Source organism: Lutjanus erythropterus, chromosome 12 (genome assembly GCF_056507025.1).
Source record: "Lutjanus erythropterus isolate fLutEry1 chromosome 12, fLutEry1.hap2, whole genome shotgun sequence".
NCBI lineage: Eukaryota > Metazoa > Chordata > Actinopteri > Lutjaniformes > Lutjanidae > Lutjanus > Lutjanus erythropterus.
In genome coordinates, this window is record NC_139328.1 from 22,602,489 (window position 1) to 22,624,070 (window position 21,582).

The window sequence follows — 21,582 nt, forward strand, 5'->3', positions numbered from 1 at the left end:
AAAAGCATAACTTTAACCCTGTGTTATCCTGAGCTCAATGTTTCACGGCTGGTTAAACATCCTAGCTCTGTCTCCATTATAAACTATGAAACCCGAGAGGTATTTTAGCTAATTTGGCTTTATAATAATAGGGACAAAAACATGACTTAGAAAGCAGCCACCATGCAAATGCTTACAAACCATTTTAAAGACTAATTAATAGGGTTATACGATTACAGAGTAAAATTATAGCACTTTTTATTATTCTAGATAGTTTTGGTGTGAGAATCCAAGTTTTGGAGGTATCAGCCATAGAGATGTCTCCCTTCTCTTACATATAATCAAAATAGATTGGACTTTAAGCCTGTGGTTCTCAAATAGCCAAAACTCAACATGAATCTTTCCAGAACTCATGACTAGGGAACTCTAGATAATCCCCAGACCTTGTTGTGAGTAGTTTCATGTAGGAACTATTTTGTTACTACCAAGCTACTCCCAGCAACTGTGTCACAGTGCAGAAAAAAACATTTGCCTACTCTTGGGTGTAAGGCTTGTGCTCTTAGCAGCACAGGATGTAAACATGAATGGCGTCCTCTTCGCCTGAGCTGTAACCTCTCGGCCGTGAGTAGATGCATATTTTATTCTGCTCATAACAAGATCCCTGGATTATCTTGAGTTACAGAGTCATGATTTCTGCAGAGACATTGCTATTGGGTTTTTTGTGCATTTTTGATTTTAAACTGAACTGACTCTATCCCAGTCATGACTTGTAATGTAATGCAAACACTATTTACAAACCCATAATTACAATGGCCTCAATAAGACATATGCAGCACATGTAGAAAGCTGGAGTCAGAGCTGAATTTAGAATAAAGGGGAACAGCATGGCCTCATTCTCAGCTCATCAGATAAGGACACTTTAGTGACTCAAACTAACGTGTACAGTACTAGACACACCAGATGCTTGAGCAGTGTGTGGCGACTTTTTTTTATTCAGCATCCATATTGACAGGTAGAGTGTCCACATCCACACATCACCACTTGCCTTCAACAGCTATTTTCTTCTCTTCAAACTCATCTGCAAACTCTATACAGATAGGTAGGGCTTTCAGCAGCCACCTTGCAGCAAAAACACAGCCTGTGTGGACACCACAGCATGTGCAAGCTGCAGTCGTTTGGTGATAGTGCTGTCACACACTGCTCAAGCATGAAGTGCAAACAAGGCGTCACCACAAACCTACACAAGTTGTTTTTGTTCCTAAACCTACCAAAACTTTGCCTGTTTCACAACATTAACCACATGTTGAAAGAGGCCTTCTGGCAAAATGCCAGTATGTGACTGACTAAGCTAACCTGGCTAACAGAGTGAGCCAGAGAGATGCATCATGTCGGCCCACTTTAACTAATCCCAATGTGATGGCTGGGAATAAGCCATTAGTTTGGCAATTGCAGTGGTAGATAACACAAGTTTGGCTGCCAGCTAGCAAGCTGCTAATAAGCAGCTCGTAAGCTAGTGTTAGTTAGCCGCACATGCTAACGTGTGATGCTTACATTAAAGCAGATAAAGACAATGTTTAATCCAGTCCTCACGAGGGTGTTCTTGTGTTTTATGTTTTTTTAAAAACTATAAAAAATGCCACCATCCACAAACAGAGTATCGCTCTTCTTAGAGCCCCATGCACCCCGCTTCAACGTGTAGAGAAATGAAAAGCTTGACAGGCCTGTGGCGCCATAGTTACAGTTGCTAATCTATGGTAAGACAGTTGCTGTTAGCAGGAGGGGCTTAGCCAGGGTCAGTTAGCTAGTTTGGCTGTATCCAAAGATAGAAAATATGCCTACTAATACCTCTGAAGCTAGTTAATCACACATTGTATGATACTATCTGTTAGGCATATCTGCTTGGTAGGCATATTTTTTTAATGTTTGAACAGGGCCAGATGTTTTTTTTTCCCTGGCTTTCACTCTTTATGTTAAGCTAAGCTAATCACCTCTTGGCTCCAGCTTCATGTTATAGCATTCAGACATGAGAGTGGTCACAGTCTTCTCACATAACTCTCAGCAAGAAAGCCAAAACGCATAATCCAATCCAAAATGTCAACATGTAAAAGTGTTTGCTGTTTCCCAGCACAACAGATACAGAACGTCTGTTGATGAATTATTCTCTTGGATGATTGCAACATATGTCAACCACATACAACCACATGAAAAAAACATGTCCCTAAGCATCTATTCTAGAGTATCAACTGTCCATCAAAAATGCACATTCAGCCTTCAGTCATTTCCAGAATAACATCTTCTCATGTGTTTAGAATACATAATATCATCAGCTGTGCAAATGCTGAAGACCCTGCCAACCATGATCTTTCAGGGATTAGGACTCCTGCCTGCAGCTTTCATCATCAGATGTGTGTGACTGTCCTCTGTTATTTGGCTGGGGTGTCTGGCAGCTTGAGAGGTGACATTATGTGCCAACACTGCCTGGCCTTGGCAGTAGAACAGGTAACATACTGTGCCAAACACTGTTAGTGTCCATCCGTATTATGAGCCTGTGTTTCCCCACATCAATTTGTTAATTAGTTGTATTCATTAACATTATAAATATGTCTGCCAAAGAGACGGAGTCTGTTCTTTTGAAATCAGCCAGCTGCTCTAATAAGACTTTCACACAATGAACCCAGGGCGGGAAAATGTTCATCATTTAAATTTTCTTCTTGCAGCAATTGCGCTGGATACAAACAACAATGTTCAATTCATTGGGTTGTTATTGTTGCCCTCCTCTGCAGCAACAAACTTGATCTCAGCATTGGCAGTCCTGGAAGCCATGCTGCTATCTCTGACCTTATGCTTGAACAGAAATGGGAAGGTTTTCCTGAATGACTTTTGGAAAGTGGCTCCCATGAAACCATAAACTATGGGGTTGACAGACGAGTTGGCGTAGGACATGCAGTTGGCCCACGTTTTTATCTTGTATGTGGCGTAGTTGGGTCGGTAGTTTGGATAGAAAGACTGGAAGAGAACGAAGATCTGGATGGGACCCCAGCAGATGGCAAAGAGCAGGACGATTACCACCACCATCTTGGACACTTTGCTCCTGATACTGATAGTTCTCTCAGACAGAAGGTTGACCTGAGGAGGAGAGGATGACAGGAGAAATTTTCTTAACATATACTCAGACAGAAAACAAAGCAAATGTCAGGGTGGAACATCCTCTTACGCCAGGTTTTATTTCATTTCATTGTAATGGTTTTCCTAATGCACTAATTATTATATATCCTACTTTTCTTTGGATTTTTCTTTTTTCTTTTTTTTTTTTTTGGTCCTAAGTACCAAGTGAGGAAGAGGCCCATTTACACAGAGTGCAGGTGGGCACAAACCCTAACCCTCCGAACTCCTAACCCCTAACCCTGATAGATTACTAAACTTCCTGTTTGCAGTGGCTAAGCTTGCTATCTGGATAACCAGGAAGAATAAAGCTAAGGGTGCAGGATGTACAGAGAGTGTCAAAGTTATGATGAGAGTGGTTGTGTCTCACCTGAAGGTTGAGACGGGCAGTGAATAATCTAGACACCCTTACAGGTGTCTGGGCAGTGGGAGGGGTCCTGTGCTGTGTTGGGGAGAGAGGAGAATTGTGGCTCTCCTTTTGATTCGTCAATAGCGTCATTTTAGGTTCATTCTGTTTGTTTTGTGTGAAATTTCTTGCTTCTTCTCTAATTATTGGGGTGTGAGTTTGCTTTGAGAGTCTCCTTAATTGTCTAATATAGGTATTTTTAAAGTAAAAAAGGTTTATATTATTGCATGGCTTTACGATTTTATTGTTTCATTTTGCATGTTTATGGACTTGCTGCTTTACTTGCTTGTTGTGTTTTGGATTTAGGATAAGGGATCGAAATCAGCTCTGATTAACTGGACCACACCTCCACAGCTCAGAGCTGGCCAACATAGGACAGTGTGCTTCTTTTAAGTGTGACTGGACACTGGTATGACTAGAAGTGCACCACAGAGCTGAGGGATTCAACAGAAAAGTGTACTGGCTGAAAATGGACCAGTAAGGGGCTTGAGACAAGGTGTGGGACCAATGCACAGATGAGCCAGACAGACGCAGAGGTAGAGAGACTGGTTCAATGCTAAGTAAAGTTAGTCTTTGTTTTTTTACAATTAAAAATTCATAGTTTTACTGTTCAAAGCTGCGATATTTTGGCCATTTAGGGGCCATGTAGAAAAGTATATTCTCGAGCTGAAAACCCCTTTGAGGGTAGTGAGAGTCAACCTAAACTCTGAAGCTGCAGGCTGTAAAAGCAAAAAATCTAAAAAAAAAAAAAAAAAAAAAAACTTGAAAAGCTTTACAAAGCTAAAGGGAACTGCAGGGCTGGGTGACAATTCTCTGTGGGTTTGCAATAATATGAGACACCTTTTACCTTACACAAAGTCATTTGATCCATTGTTATACACAACTGACTGCAGCTGCTTTTAAAATTTTCAAAGAGAGCCAACATTAAAAGCAAAATAATGAATATTATAAAGTGACAGGTAGTGCCACCATGTAGAGAAGAGAAAATAAGAGAAGACCTTTTTAACTTTTAATTAGCTGACAATTAGTTGCCTGGGCTTGCAGTTAAATCTTTAACCTAAGTTATGTAATTAAGCACAAAACAAGGCAAAGCAAAGCTTGTCGTACCTGATAGTTGTTGTCTACAGGCTCTACAGTGGGCTGCCCCACACGCTTCACCATCAGAGTGTAGCAGAAGGAGATAGTGAGCACAGGCAGCAGGTAGGCAGCTATAAACTGGTAGAGGATGAAAGCCCTCTCATGTGTCTTAGAGGGAAATCTCTCCATGCAGTACTGCCTCGGGCCATACCAGTAACCCTCCTCTATACGCTGGTACATTAAAATTGGGGTGGACAGGATGAAGGAGCCTGCAGGACAAGTGCAAGACTGTGTTAATTCTGCATCCTTATAAACATTTCCTCCTAATTATTCATTAATTTAGTGATTAATTGATTAAAAAATAAAGATTAAATATGCTACTTAGAGGAAATTACATGAAATGAGTATTTTACATTAAGTGAGCAGAGCATACCAATCCAAATGCAGATGCTGACGATCATGGCGACTCTTGGGGTGCGGTGGCGGAGAGATTTAAGAGGATAGACTGTGACGTAACAGCGGTCCCCGCTCATAGCTGTCAGAGTGATACACGTGGCTTGGACTGTCACCTAGGAAACACAATAAAACATATACACAGTATACACATTAAATGTGTTCTGTACACATGTAAATCTTCAGAGAATTGACATTTTTTTATCTTAAATTTTATTCCACTAATTTGCAAAAGCAAATGTATTTTGGGAGAAACATTAAAGTAACCGATTACAATTTTAATCAACATAATGAGGAACATTTTTTTAATTGTGTATCTTGCAAGCTACAAAATGTTTTTATAGTCCAACAACAGTATGTTCGAAACAAATTTAAAGCACCTCTTCATATACATTTGTATTAAAACCGCAATTTTGCGCTTGACGAAAGCACAGACAGAACTGACATCGCTCAAGATGCTAACAAAAAGATGAATAGGAACTGCATTTTGTGGAGCAGGACCAAAATATGTTATTAATGGGGAAATTAGTTATTTTTCAGAAATACTAACAGTGGCCCTAAGCCACTTTGAGTTTGAGGTTTAACTTGGTTAAGTTGCTGCTTTTGGTTTTTACTCTTACCACACCTTTTCAGATTCAGGAGGTGAATCCAGGGCTTCAGTGTCAATGACTTTGTGGTTTGTACCATCCACCCATAGCGTGACATGAAATGCCATTTAAATACATGCAATATACTAAACCACCACTGCATCCAACTGTACCACACCAACAACTGTCTGTCAGGTTAGGAAGGACAGCTGGAAAGCTACTGGTTGCATGGCAACTGGTGTTACCTTGTGAATGTCACAGGGATCACGTTCTGTCATTAACGTGAGTGCTGTTAGCTACAATCAGTGATTTTGATGGACGACTCAGCAGATGTAGAAGTGAGATGGAAAAGCAACCACAGAAAAACATGCTTTATGTTTGACAAGAAAAGGAGGTTTCAGGAAAAATGTGTCAACTCTCACTTCATCGCACCTCAGGGGACATAAAATGCTGCAAATCTGCAAACAGGGGAATTATTTGCTTAAGGAAATGCTGACAGCCATTATGAGACCAATCACAACAAGTGCAAGTCTACAAGTCCATATGTTTCTCTGTGTGGGACTAATTGGTAGTTGAGTTAGTTAGTGCTAAGTTAATTAGTTTATTTGTAATGTACAAGCACAGGAAACTTTGACAGATGCATGAGGAGGCCTGATGAGCTGTACACGTTTATAGCTGAAGCCAATTTCCAGCACCAGCACTGTCCCTTTAATTATCGGCTGTCTTAAAGCATTTATCTTCTTTCCATCTGCTCTACACCCAGATTGTTTTCTCTCAACACCAACACATCGTTTCTACCGCTGGAAATAGATGCTCTACTCCCCGCAGACAACCTGTGTTTTAAAAAAGTACGTGTAGCAATTTTAAAACTTGTATTACAGATGTAAAATGTCAGTGATTATCTCCAGTGATGCAAACTCAAAGCTTCAAATGATACACTTTTACAATGTAAAAAATCCACAGCTTGTGCACAAGCTACAGTGTCAGAGGATGTTGTGTTTTGCAGGAAGTCCATCATAAATTCATGAGATCACCTAAAACAGTTTGGCTAATTGCAGCAGAAGTTTCTTTCTAATCATGTCCTGTGCATTCAGCCTTATGCAGCCCTAATCATTAACCTCATTAAGAAGCTTTTTTGTCCTCAAAAACTGTCTATATTTCAGATTTGCTCTCCAGCTTGTCTGAGGTTTTTTTTTGCTAATGAGCTCTCATGCTTGTAAACTAAAGAGCACGTGGGACGAGATGAGCGCAGGAGGAAACACGCAGACGGGAAGCAGAGAGGAGGCTGTGTTTGCGATAAGTATTTTTAATTAGCATATCAACAAATCACTCAATTTAATTTTTAATAGGGTTCAATGATGCTTGAGTCAGTTAAATTTGGGCACATCAGAAGAATGCTAATTTAAGGACAAATGTGGAATTCATGGAAATGTTTTGGGACTTGTAGGGTCTGAGTCCACCCTCTATCTTAAAATTCACAGTCTCAGACATCACTCGCTGATAAACCCCCCCCCCACTATTTTAGAAGAAAGCACCCTGACTACAGAGTCTCCATCAATGTTTTTCTCTCTTACACATCTGTTCATTGATTTTCAATACCCTTCACAAAAATGATGGAGGTGAACTGATCCATACTGCTTTGAAATATGTGCAGCAGGGTGAGAATGAGGGGTCAGAAGTTCTCTCTATGCTCTTCTCTAAATAGGATCTAATTATGTTCCTCTTATGTATCCGCCTCTTTTTTCTTGCTATGTCTCTCCACCTCTTATCTGTGACTGTGAAGCTAGCACTCATTACCGTCCAGAGGGCTCGGGCACCACATCAGTGTTTGAAAGGATATGAAGAGAGAGACTGAGAGGGGTCACTATGAGTTCAGTGTTGGCACCACTGAGGTTTAAGATTTTTAAGAAGCCTGGCGCATTAAGTATATGCCATCTTTAATGCATGATGCATGTCTACTCAAAGCAACAGGCTTGAACGCTGCAGAGAAAATTTATTTAGATCTCCATTTTTTCTTGTGTCTTTTAATGAGATGAGGGAAGACTGAATAATGTTTTACAAAAGGAGGATCCGTTTTTGTACATCTTCCCCAAAACAATGACGTGTGATTGTGTTTGTAACGGCTTGGATGAAAGAGTGCAAGATACTTAAAATAATTGATGTTTGATTCAGTTTTGTGAAAGGAAATCTCTGCTCGACAATTAAACACATTTAGCTTCATAAGAACATTCAACTGTTGATTAGATATACAAATGGTTTTACAGATAATGTCCATAATCAGTAAGTAGCAGTGAAAATTGCAGCTGTTGAAATTTGTTTACTACTGACTTTATGTTGTTGGGAAAGACACTTATTTGCTGTCTTGCCACAATTAATACCACTGTAATGTCTGTAGCTTATGCTATAGTATATGGTTCATTTGCAAAAACAGATAAATCCCATTCTTAATATGAATAAAACAAAAAAAAAACATGAATAAAACAGCACCAGTTTGACAGATATTCCACAGAGTGCACAATAATATTGTAATACATGAAGAGTTTGTTTGAAAAACAGATAAAAGTCATTCTTGAAATGAATAAACCAGCAACACTTTGATTGATATTCCCTTGAGTGGACAGTAAAAAAGTCATATCATGAAAATTTTTGACATATCTTATTAAAACAACCCAAAATCAGTTTGATTGATATTTCCCTGGATTGCACAAAAAAACATGATAGGAAAATTAATTTAAAAATTAGGTATCTGGGTATTTGTTTGTGTTTGTTTGTTTTTCAAATGATTCATTCATATATAAAAAGTGTGAACGCTCTCAAGCTCACTCATAAACAGGTTATGTTCTCTTTTTTTAAATAAAATACTTAAATGCTAAACAACAATTTGTGGTTTTAAGAGGAGTTATGCTAAAACTAGCCAGGGCAGTAATCCCTGCTTCCACTCTTTCCAATAGACAAAGCTAATTGATGTTAAACTGAGCTATCAACCTGCTGGTTGTAACTTCAAGTTTAAAGTTACATTTACTATCTTACATAAAAATAACTTTTTGTGAAATTTTTATCAGGGTTTTTCACCCCAAAATAAGAATTCTGTCATGATCTACTCACCATCATGCTGATTGTCTGTTGCAGTTTTTTCAGTCCACAAAAAAATTTATTTTGAGTGAACTATCCCTTTAAACCGACATTATAATTTGTTTCTAGTACATGAGACAGATAATATACGTGAGAATGAGACTGTGATGTGAAGACCATCTATATGCTATCCTTTTGAAAAATATCAGACATTTATTTGGAAAAAGCCTGAAGATAAAAGAAAAATATAGAAAGTAGGACCCCACATTTTTCTTTTCATCTTTTATTATTATTGAAAATGTAGTTTATCTAAGGTTGGTAAGTCATGCAATCACTTAATATACAGCAGTGACCCAAACTGTAGAACTGCAAAGAAAACAGAGACACTGTATTCACTGAAACATCCCTCTCAGAATAGAGAAGAAGGAGGTGTGAAAAGCAGAAAACTCTATGTTGGATTCATTTGGTGAAGATGCAGGGTCCTCCAAGGTGAAGAGAGAAAGAAACAAAAATAAAAGCAGACATGTAGCCCTTCACTTTCAAAGGGATATGTTCAGCATGTGCTGTCTGAGTGTTGTACCTACTCAGTGCATGTTAAAAATAAGCCTTTTCCAGGAACGAAAGAAAAGTAGCATCAGGGTACATTATATAAATATATGAGAAAAAACATATGTGCTTCTTTTTTCTTTTTGCTTTGGAGAGAAAAAATGTTTGCAGACCAAATGCACACTTTCTTTTTACTCATCAGCGTTCATTTCATCTTCCAGGTTTTTAATAAATGTTGAATTTGAGTAAGAAGTAAGAAGGGATAACAGATGATAATCATAAAAATAATAAAAATAATACATTATATGGCGCTTTTTAGGACACTCAAAGATGCTTTACAAAGATGTACAGGAAACTGTTTTTTTCTCATAAGTTTTTACCTGTTTTCATCACCAGTGATGCAATCATGCAACATCAACAGGTGTCTGCAGGACATTTTAAAGTTATATAGTTGCATGACTGAAAGTGTAAAATCCTATTAGCCCCCTCTAGAGGCTGCAACTGTCATTACACCCACATCAACATGACAAATGGTTTATTTTACTGTTGTTATTTTTTAAAAACCCTTACGAGAAACAGATCTAACAGTAGAAGTCTATCTGGAGGATGGTGCTAATGGACGAACCTTTGTCTAATAAAAAGCAGAGTCTCCCTGGCTGCATAAATATTAGAAAATATGTGTGGAGATGTGAGTTTTGGAGCCGAGTTTTGAAAGCTTAATGTTGTTTTGCACAATAGATAAACAGTCGGCCTTGTCTAACATGACTGATGGATGGACGGTCATCAGATGTTGTTGCTAAGAGTAACATGGGTTGTCGCTGCAGCAGTTTCACTCTCTCTTTCATTACCACTATTCCCCTGGAATAAACAAAATACAGATTCTGTTCAGTGTATTTTATTTACCCTTTTTTCTGCAATTAAATAAATATTTCAGCAGTAAGTGAGACAATATGTGAGCTCTTATTAATTTAAAAGGAGTTAGTGAGGTAGTTAAACAGGGGATCTGGTGGATTTCAGGCTGTACAGGGATGTGATTTTAGTATTATCATCATTTAATGGTATTGCTATTGCTATTCTCTGTTTTGAGACATTTGGTTAAGAATAAAATCACGGCTTGCTATTGATTTAAACAGCAAGACTTGAGTCGTACTTGTGAAAATTCATCAGTCTCTTTCACAGTCTTAATTAAGAGTCCTGTGAGGCCTTTGGTCATTCTCTGCTTTGGTAAAATCAATTGTACTCTGTGAAACAGTAACAGTAGTCGAGTAATCTGTCACGTTCTGTTGCTTCAACAGAGACTGATGATGGGTGCAAATACAGGAGGCATAGTTCACTTCCCGTGCTGTTCTCCTTTGGTTGTTTTCATTGAACTGTGTAGATTTTGAGACCCCACTCAGGTTAATAGTCAATTTTTCTCTGAACAGAGCGGTCAGTTCTCCAGTCAAATTATAATCATTAAAAACCTAATTACCCTTCGCTCATGCACGTGATAATAAATGATGGCGGGTCTCTGTTCACAGAAACTGATTAAAATGTTTTAACACACATGCAGGATTGAGCGATGAAAGGCAGAGAGAATGGTTGTGCTGACAGACAGAAACACTGACTAATCTACAAGAGGCTGCTTGACAGACAATTTCTTTTTCCATTTTTCAGAGAAGAAGGTTCAGGCTCGATCGTCACCCTCAGGAGTCATTGTTTCATCAAAAACAAGCTTGAAAGGCACTAGTCTCCATGTTAAGAAGAAAAGGCTAAATTATGTCTATGATTCAATTAAAAATGCTTTTAGCCTTTTTGCCTGCCTGCCTGGGTTCTTGGTCTGCCTCTCAGACTGACATCCCACTATTTTAAACTCAAATTAGCTGTCAACATCTAGTCATTATGCATTCAAGATCTTTTTTTTTATTATTTAAGCCTGACAAATCGTCTCCTCCTCCCATCTAGCTTGATAATGAATGAAGAACACTTAATCTCCAAACAAAATAAATAAAATTAATAAAACTCACAGCATATTTTGCTATTTTTTTCCTCTCTGGAACAGTGTTGACAGGGCGCTGATTAAAAAAAAAAAAGATGCGCCCCCATTGACAATATAACCTTTTAAAGCTATCAAAGTCTGCATACTGATAGAGCTTATTTTTAGTAGTGCACAATTATTAGTGTGTGGTTTAGAGTAATTACAGTGTAGCAGAGAAACATGGCTTTTTAAGATCTGGGCATCACACTCACTTATTGTCACACGCTGTGAGTTTAAGGATGTTTTAATTGGCTGTCCTCTTTAGATAAGCTGCAAGGAGTCAACAAGTTGCAGCCTTTGCTCAGTTTCTCCTTCATGATGCATTTGTGCAAAGAAGACGAAAATATGTACAAGTAATAACTTCAGTGACCACCATGGGGTTTAGGTTCCCTGCTGTGTTTCACTCTTGATTATTAATGGTATATTCTGTCAGCATGGAGCGCAGAGCAAAGTGCAGAAGCAACAAGTAGAAGTGGATTTACATCACTGTCAAGGTGAAGTTTACAATCTGGCTATTCACAAACCTGTCGCACCTCTACAGACTGTGAGCTTTCAAAAACAAGGAACCAGCAACATGGAACCAATAAACTTAGATACGACTTGAAAATTGATGTATGTAGACTGAACAATGATCATACCTACTGAATTGTAGGCTATGATGAAATCAATATACAAGAAAATGTCTTCAGCAAGTATCATCCATCTGTGATGAACAATGAAGCTGAACAAAACTGAGTTGTTGCAATAGTGGTATTTATGTCTTGTGTGTTGTTATGTGTGTTAAGAGGAGGAGGAGGAGATGTGGGCCCAGTTGTGGCGAGGGAAAAGACACCGACTTTTGCAAAAAGAGCTTGAGGTAAGGTTACGTATTTGTAAGTATGCTATAAATACATATATAAAAATAGATTTGTGCCTTGCAGCATCAACTGATATGATCTGTCTTTGTCTGCTGACGCACACTACAGCCCTAGTGGTTGGTTAGCAGAGGTCATAGCAGCAGTAACACTGTGAGATGGTTATCATAAATTTAAATCACTGTCTGAAATTTTTCCAGAACGGTTGTCTTTGAACCTCTTTCACAGTGCAACATAGGACCACTGTTTTGGAGCTGTGACCAAAGATATTGCCACATTGCCTTTTCACTGGTCATCTTTTGTCTGGGACAAGTCAAAATAGTACTGTGTGTGCCCAGCTCTAGTCCCTCGCCTCCATTGCCCCGTCACTGCCTTTTTCCATAGACCTGAGCAACCATCCGGCTACTTTGCTTGAAAACAACCACTTCAATCTGGCAGGTGGTCAATACAAATTCTGAGGTCTTTGCCAGTTTAAACGCATAAAATAAGAAAAGAACGGCTCCACAGATTGGCTGGAGGTGGTATACTAACATATACAAATACCTTATTGAATCTCCATGTAATATATTTCAGACATCTGCCACTTTTTAAGACACTATTTTGCTGGTTTAGCAGTCTGTCCACTGTGGCATTATGGTAATGACACTAGTCTTCTCTATTTGATGCTTTTACTTTTCACTTTTAACAGCACTTGTTTTAACACAAAATCCGGTGCGGTCAAGGGAAGTGACGTGTGGGTGCTGTTACCAACTGGCTCAAGGCCGGCAACAAAAAGGGAGGCCACACACAGATACATCTACGAAGGTTGATTTATTTAACTCAAAAACAAATAAACAAAGTAAACAACTTATGGGATGTGTTTGTAGGAAAGTTATCAGTCGTGTTGGTAGTGTATGGATGGGTGTAAGCATGGCGTATAGTGTGTTGTAGGGTGCAACAAACCAAACAAAGTAACAGGCTGAAGAGGCTGCAGCAGGCCCAGCTGAGAGAGTGTGACCAAAAAGGTGGTCTTTTATAACTTCTGCAGGCCCAACCCACAAGGGCAGGTGCCAGCAGGCACTCCCTTTCAGCCCCGCCTACCAGCCAACTCCCAGTAACTGCTCTGATCCATCTGTCCACCACATGGTCTCTCTCTGTTCCACATCATCTGACTGTCCCGCCCACCTTCACACCTGATCCCACTTCACTCATCTTTCCCACCCAGCTGCATCTCTTTGCCTCATCAGCTCTGCAGATACTTAACCGGTCCATTCCCACTTAGACTCTGTCTGGTTGTTGCAATGCAGTGTTGCTTTCTTAGTTTATGGTTTCATTTTTGAGCTTCTGTTACCTGATTCTTAGCTGCAATCTGAATCTGCCTGCTTATCACTACCTACCTGTAAGCCTTTATTCATCAATAAATTATCAAAATCGTCATGTCTGCCTGGAACATTGGTTCTCAGACTGTAATGTGTGTAGACACTGCAATGGAGGAGTGAATGACCAGGGAAAAATATGGGTTGAATGAATATGAATTATGTAGGGAAAACACCCAAGAGTCTGCTGATGCTATTGTACTGACTTTTATTTCACTAAAATTCAACTTGGATCATTTATTATTAGTTAGTTCCCCTATCATTGTTAATGATTGATTAAAAAAATATGGGTTGGGGTGGCATGAACTGTTTTTGGGCTTCTGCAATGGGGCATGGCAGAAAAAAACTGTTTTGCAGTTGAGCCCTTCCCTGTCAAGCCATATTTTAAGAACAAATGATGAAATTAATTTATGTTTGTAAAAGCTGTTGCTTAAAGTGACAAACCCACAGAGGATTACCACCAAGTGTTTCAGTATCTTTCAGATCATTATTTTGGATTTACAGCCCACAACTTTACTGTTTTTGGTTCAGTCTCACTGTTTTCATCAACCCACCTTCTGACAGAGCTGGCAGGTGTATTCAGTTCAAAAGCTCTATGAAACCCACTCTATGCTACCTGTTCAGCACCAAACAACAGAGAGACAAAGTTAGGTACTACCTGGTGAACATACTGGAGCAAAATTAAATTAATAGGGCCCCTGATAGCTGACAATTCAAATCATTAAGTCCCTGTAGTCAACCAAGATTCCTCCAGTCTTTGTCAGTCAGTGTGCATTACAGTTACAAGATAAAACAGATTGAAGTTTGCAAAAATGCACAGGGACAAAATTTCAATGAGGAATTAGAGTGAATTATGAATATATTTTTTTATATTGGCTGGTGCACAAAAATCTTGTTGTGGTGGTTGTTTCAGCTCTTGTATTGTTTCTGTATCACTGTACACAGAGCATTGCAACAGCATGACAGGCTGCAAATGTGAATCATCCAGACGTTTACTTTCTTGCATGTTGCTTGTGCTATTTTGCCACTGATATATAACTCATATTGTTATGGTTAGTGTCTGACAACATTATGGAAAGGATGGCTACAGCGAGAGACCTTATTTTAAAGAGTAAGATACGGTTTGTTTAACCAGAAACAGCCGTTTAATTGCTCTCGCCAAACTCACCAGAATCCTTTTGCATCACTGTCAGCTTCATTCAAACTTTATGGGAACTAAATAAAACTAATCAAAAACATCTTGGTTCATTTTTCCACTGGCCCCACAGTAACAAACTCTGCTTTGGTCGAAATAAATTCATTAATGAATCGACAACCTAAAGGAGTGCAGAACGTGCCATGCAGGTGATGCTGGACTTGCTGCAGCCTCAGGAGAGAAGCTCTGCAGTTCTGCTGATTTTACTACAGGAAGATGCACACTTTTACTTTCACCGACTATGTGAAAATCTGATATTTTCACATCACAGATGATGAAGAAAGGCAGTAAATTACGAGTCTTACTGGTAAAACATACTCATGTACGCTCATATAGAAATTTAGCGTTGCACTGCACTATAAAAAAAAAAGAGACAAATTCTGAGATTTATATAGAACAGCCAAATCTGATTTGACTAAAGAAAACAGCCCTATAAATTAAAACAGGGCTAGAAGACATGTAAAGTCTCTGTGAATATATGGAGAGAACGGTTTTATGGCTAAACAGGTTACTGGAGCTTACTCCTCCCAAATCTCAACTATACATTCTGCATCAAGCCAGTTGATTGGATGATCCAACCCCCGTTGAGAGGCGGGTTTGAGACAAAATTGCACATGAACATACAAGTATATAGTATAGGGTACTTAAAAGACTCTCATCACTCTATGCTCACATTGGACCATTCTTCTTGTTAAAACCTCACAAACTGTCTGCAGACTGAGGCTCCACATCATTGCTCTCTATACCAGCACACTAGCACCATGTGTAGAAGGTTTGATGCTCTCTGAACAGCTGCTGGTTGTTAAGTGGGTCATGTTAATATTTCTTCAAAATCTGTGTCTTTCTCCTCTGTTGGACCTGATTGTATTTTGGACATCCTTTTGTGTTTCTTTGATATACACTTTGATGTATCTGCTGCCATCAACTGCCAGCTGTGTGGATGAAACCTCTCTTTCGAAAAAGCAGAATTGAAGGCAAAAATGGCTCTGCTTGGATCGATGCTTTCTTGAGACTGTTCTCTACTGTCATTTTGAAAGGGCAGGATGTGGCCTCCTAGAGTGGATTAAAAAGATTGGTTTTTCGGTGACACAGAGCTGAGTTATGAAACCAGTATGCACTGGCTGCTCCATTTGTTTGTACCATGTTCCTAAATGTCGCTGTGACTAAATTTATTGGATTAATTCATTATTTGCTTGTTCAGTTTAGGAGCAAATCCAACATTTTTGTCAAACATCCTTTTTCAGGACCCTTTGTGCTGTAAAAATCCCAACATAATGACACTTCCGTGTGTGTGAAAGCACATTTTTGAGCCGAGAAAACTGCAATTATGTTTGTGATGAGATTGATAAATATGAGTCATGTTTTTACCTGCTGTAGAAAGGCAACAAATTTGCACATGAAGTTGCCAAAGATCCATCCAGGGAGGGGATAGAGGGTGGCAGTGAAGGGGACGCAGCACACCAAGAAGATGATGTCAGTGGCAGCCAGGTTTGCTGCACAGAGGGAAAACAACATATAGGAGGTCTGGTGTTTACAGTGTTTTACAGACAGTATATCTAAGCAAACATCACATATATTCTTCAATGATTTTCAGTAGAAATGTTTGACCACCATTCTCAATAATATCCAGCCTGTTAGTGGATATACTTTTAATTATCTGACAAAAAATGTGTAGACAGCATTATTTTACTACGTTTACCAGATGTACAGGTTTGCAACACCACATTAGACATATCAGAATCCATAGTCAATCAGCAAAAACTTAATCAGCAGCTATGTCAATGATCAATGAATTATCCTTCAAGCAAAAAAAATGTTCAAGCTTCTCGTATGTAAATTCTTGCTAGTTTTGTTTGTATTTGATGCAAACAGCGAACAGAATGACATTTTTGTCTGCGTCTCCCAAAACTGTTACAAACCACTACTGAAGAGCAACGTTGGTTTATGATGCAACACTATGGTTACAATTCGGTTGGGGCATAAAACAACTTGGTTTGTGTTTTTTTTCATCATGGTTTGGGTTAAATCAACATCATCATCATGGTTACAATAATAAACACGTGGTTAGAGAATGATTGTGGTCATGCTTTAAAAAAAAACCAAGAAACTAGCAGCGGCCTTCTGCGCTAAAGTCTGATGTTTTGTTGAACCATCCATCCACCTCAACCGCCTCCTTATACACACTTTGTCGCTGTGTAACAACATAACCTGACTTCCTAGTTTGCTTTCATCATGACAGTCTCATTCTATGACCTCAATCTAAAGATCTTTGGGTTTCGGGACAGTTGGTTGGACAAAACAAGACATTTGAATATTGTATGTTGACTTGGGTTATAAACTGGGATGACTACTACATGACATTTCATGGACCAAGCAATTAAGTCATTCAAGGAAATTCAAGAAATTTGTTTACAGATTAATTGATAATGAAAATAGTCTTTACTTTAGTTGTGATTTAAATGAGATTGTGCTGAATGTGACATGGACGCAGTATCAACAACACTGACATGGACCCTTCTTTGAGAACCAATTGGTGTAAAATAACGTGATTAAACTTTGGCAGATGTTATTTGCACCCAGGTGTCAGTAGCTAATAATGATATTTACTCCGAGAGTCTAAATAGCTGATGTGTAAATCTGCCACAGAGACAAACCATGATTTTTCCTGAACCTAACCACAGTTGTCATTTACACTCTGGGAACGCTGGGGAAATGGCTGAGTTTTCCCCAAAATGACTAAATTCGTCCCTAAGAGTAGTGCAGTTAAAACTGTGACTCCTGTGCACAGTTAACAGAACAACAAGCTACACCCACACAATCTAATACAATCCAGTACAATGCCCATAACTACCTTCCTGAAGGTTGTTTAATTTTGAGGACACTGTATTGATTAAATTTGTTGTTTCTGTCTTCACCACCGAAGGACTGTATCTGTATTTTTTGGGTACCTCTGAAAAGCTTAACTAAAGTAAATCTGGTGCATCTGAATGTCAAGTATAAAGAGATAACTTCAGAATAAGCACCTATTTACCTGATGATGTACTGTCAGTGCCTTTATAAAATCAGGCCCATAACTGCTGATTGTCTGCCGACAGGTCGATCAGTATACCTACACACACACACTCTCTTACTTTTAAATCCTTTGAATCAACTTAGCCAGCCCTGCAGCATCTTATGAAATTGTTGTTTAGACAGTTGCAGTGATAACCTTGGTGGTCTGATTTTGCTTTCCTTTCTTCCAGTTTAATCTGTCGCTCACTGACAAATACCCCACACACTGTTTCCTATTTGTTTTACGATATGATCTCATTATAGTAGCAGGACCATTATGTGGAAAGGTTGGGCAGATGGTGCGGGCCATAATCTAATGTTGCTGAATATTAAACAGTTTCAATGCTGTGGCCCTGGGAAGTTATACATCCACCCAGATCAGATTCTTGTCTCACACACACACACACACACACACACACACACACACACACACACACACACACACACACACACACACACACAGTGTAATATGCAAACACAGATACAAATGATTTCTATAGTAAATCACAGCACTGCACAAAACCGCTTTGCCTTGTTTAAACATGAAGAGGTATGCTCATTTACATCTATGCATCTAAGAGACAGGGATTTTCTATCAATTTGATTCTCATCTTCTCTAGACCTAACCACAGCTGATCAATCACCTTTACAATTCTTCTCAAGTGACAGGTGACGTCACAGCTCTATCAGACAGGCTGTAATTGACTTCAACACAAAAATCAATCACCCGGGCTGCGAGTCAGTGTGAGCTGAAAACCAGAGGAGACATCAGGCAGATGCATGATTAATGCACTCCTTTGATTTCTTTTGTTACCTGATACAACTGAGATTAATGAAATTTTCCGAGCAACATCTATTCAGTCCATCTACTTGCTCTTAATGTGCAATTTCAATTTGTGCACTGAAAACACTTTTGATTTTGAAATTGGTGTATCAACAAAAACAAAGTGCCATGGAAACAGATTTAGGAAATGCATGATGACACACGTGAGGAAATTGACTTTAACATCCACTCAAGCTTCATTGAAGAGACAAAAACTTGAGGTCTTTGCCTGAACCTGAGGACCCAAGACTCAACCCAGGACATTTACGAGTTTAAATTCACGTTTATATGGTCAGTTGGGTTGAGTCCCATTCTATTTCTATAGGTCCTGGGTTTGTTTAACATTATGTGCAATACTGCAGAGTATCTGAGAAGATCCAGTTGGGCTCAGACAGTGCTGATCACGATAGAAGTGCTGTGTGTGTGTGTGTGTGTGTGTGTGTGTGTGTGTGTGTGTGTGTGTGTGTGTGTGTGTGTGTGTGTGTGTGTTGTAACTTGCAATGTTAAGATGAGAGACAGCAGGCTGGGAAATAAGGTGACAAAACCACAAGAGCCACAAGAGCCAAGCACAATGGATGTATAAGGGAGAACTGGATACAGCGCTGGAGGCGGGCCTCTATTCATTCCTTGAAGAGCTGCTCAGTAACGCATGAAGCCAACTTCTGCATTGGACAGACAATAGAGCAAACACAGTAGGGGCCTCTGCTGGCTACGTGGCTAACTTCCAGTTTTTCCCTATGCCAACTTGAATGGAGGTATAATAATTCAATCACGTGGCTCTTCTGGATTTTCTAAATGTTACTGGACTGAATGGATCAAATCCTGACATTGAAATGAGTCATTTTGCGGGGGCTGCGATGCTCAGAAACCTTTATCCACCATTTTACAGCTGCTTCTTTCACAATGTATGTAAGCTTGCAGGGAAAAAAAGCCTGTAGAGCTTCACATGATGTTACCATTACATGCTTTGACTACTATGTCAAATTTGTTTCAAAGTACTAGTAACAAGCCTTGAAACTGGTACCAACTGGGTCTGTGTGGCTGGGATGGGGTCCAGCAATTCTTGGTAATGCTTGGGTCCAAACAAGGTTGTCAGGTGCATGTTTTTTTCTCATAGATCTGGGTTACTTTTGAAGTGTTGTCATGGGTTGATTTTTTTTTATCTGCTGGCTGGATAGACATATTTCCCATGCAAGTGACATTATTAAATTAAATCATTTATTTATACCCATACAATGTCAAACTGACTCCAGACTAGCACATAAACACATGGTCATGGGACACATCAAACACACACTCACATACAAACTCAAAACATGTCTATATTCTTTGCCCACTGACGCTGATTTTGTTTTTGGCTGTTCTGATCTGCCGCTTGGCTGGTTTTGTCACACAGACCTGGCAACCCTGGGTCCAGGTCCTACCTACAATAGACAGGTCTGGTACAGGTAGAACATGTCCAGGCAAAAGAAATTTGGACCCGTTAAGACATCTAACCAAAACATCAGATCTGTGTAGGACAATGAGGAGATGAGTGACATTCCTCAAATTTGAAACAAACATAAATGGCTCACTTCAGTCACGTTTTCTACATTGTTTACATGTTTCCATAGTTTGAGCTTTGACAGTGCTCTTTTAATTTCATCTTGCTTCGCCCTCTTCTTCTGCAATGGTTTAATGGCACATCAAAATTACTGCTACCACCTGGTTATCTCAATGCACTCAACTCATAACAATCACATTATAAAATGGTGAAAAGAAATGTATGGAAGCCACGAATGACCATTCTTGTAACTGTTACTTCTTTTGCTGTCTCGAGAAAACAAGCCTTGAGATAATTAAATAATTAACTTGGCATGGTTGTTTTCAGCATCCAAAGAATTAAACATTATTTTGCAGATTTTCTGGATATTTGGTTCAATTTTGTGTTACATGTGGATGGAAACTCTTTTCATGCTGAGTATCTTTGTTACGAAACTAAAAAATGAGACAACGGCATCAAATTTAGTATTAGTGCAGTCCACATCTGAGCAGCTGTCTGGTCCTCTTACAGTGTAAAAGTGAAAACTGTAATCGACATGGACATCCTTACACGTAGCTGTGCGCTAACTGGGCAAATGAACGGTGAGTGAAACTACACTGAGCTTGCTTCTGAGCCCCTGCAGCTCTTTTGAACACTCTGCTGGCATGCAATGAAGCATTACTGGACAGATGAAAGAGACAGAGACATGCATCAAATAACTATACGATACATTTGAAGCTGACGCACTGGGAGTTCATGATATCTCCAGCAGGTCATGTGTTTGTGTCTGTTTTTTGCATCTGTCTCTTAAACCAACTGGCAGTAATACAAATATTAACACTTTACTCACCTATGTAGAAGTTGGTTGCCGTCCTCATCTGCCTGTGTTTGGAGATGACATAAATAACCAGAGAGTTGCCCACCAGTCCCACCAGCATGATGAGGGCAAAGAAGAGGGGTACCAGCCAGGCATCCGTGAGGAAGGGGTGCTGATCTCCTTCTTCCTCATCCTCCTCATCCCTGTGTCTTCCCAGAGAGAAGTTTGCCCCAGAGCCATTGATCCAGACGGGCTCAGTGGAGTTCCAAAGCTCCTCGGAAGAGTACATCGTGACAGGACAGGTAGGATGATTGTGACCAAGGAGAGAGGTATGAGGAAGAGATGGCAATTAGGAGAGAGAAAAGGTGCAGTTTGTTTGCAAACTGGGTAAAGAAAGGAGAAAAGTGTAGAGTTTAAAATGGAGAAAGAAGAAAAATTCAGAGCAAAAGAGAAAAATCAGGCAAGAGAAATGCACAACAGAAAAGTAGAGAAAAGCGGTAAAGGGAAGTGTAAGGTATGAAGAAATGGCAATGGATGCGAGGCTAAGAGGTGAGCGTGTGTGAGAAAACACTGGATTTGGGGAGAAAAGAAACAGAGGAGTAAAAGAGAAGTTTGCAAGGTGAATGAAAAGGTGGAGATGGAGTGAAAAGGAGGAACGATAAAATG

General features: G+C 39.3%; 1 protein-coding gene across 1 annotated transcript; it reads right to left on the reverse strand.

Annotated features, from left to right (window-relative positions):
* Window positions 1-1,639: 1,639 nt before the first annotated feature.
* kiss1ra (KISS1 receptor a) lies at window positions 1,640-21,205 on the reverse strand. The gene is made up of 5 exons (XM_084731556.1): window positions 20,950-21,205; window positions 16,072-16,196; window positions 5,058-5,193; window positions 4,655-4,893; window positions 1,640-3,105 (listed from the first exon to the last, which is right to left on the reverse strand). Exons 1-5 carry the CDS (start codon window positions 21,203-21,205, stop codon window positions 2,725-2,727), a joined length of 1,137 nt encoding a protein of 378 aa, XP_084587682.1. The 3' UTR covers window positions 1,640-2,724.
* Window positions 21,206-21,582: the final 377 nt, after the last annotated feature.

What these genes read in the sequence shown, in the direction of transcription:
- kiss1ra (XM_084731556.1), bottom strand. Translation starts at nt 21,205, where the DNA reads ATGTACTCTTCCGAGGAGCTTTGGAACTCCACTGAGCCCGTCTGGATC. An exon ending in GGCAACCAACTTCTACATAG is followed by an intron (nt 16,197 to 20,949) that starts GTGAGTAAAGTG and finishes CCCTCTGTGCAG; the next exon opens with CAAACCTGGCTGCCACTGAC. An exon ending in CAGCATCTGCATTTGGATTG is followed by an intron (nt 4,894 to 5,057) that starts GTATGCTCTGCT and finishes CTTGTCCTGCAG; the next exon opens with GCTCCTTCATCCTGTCCACC.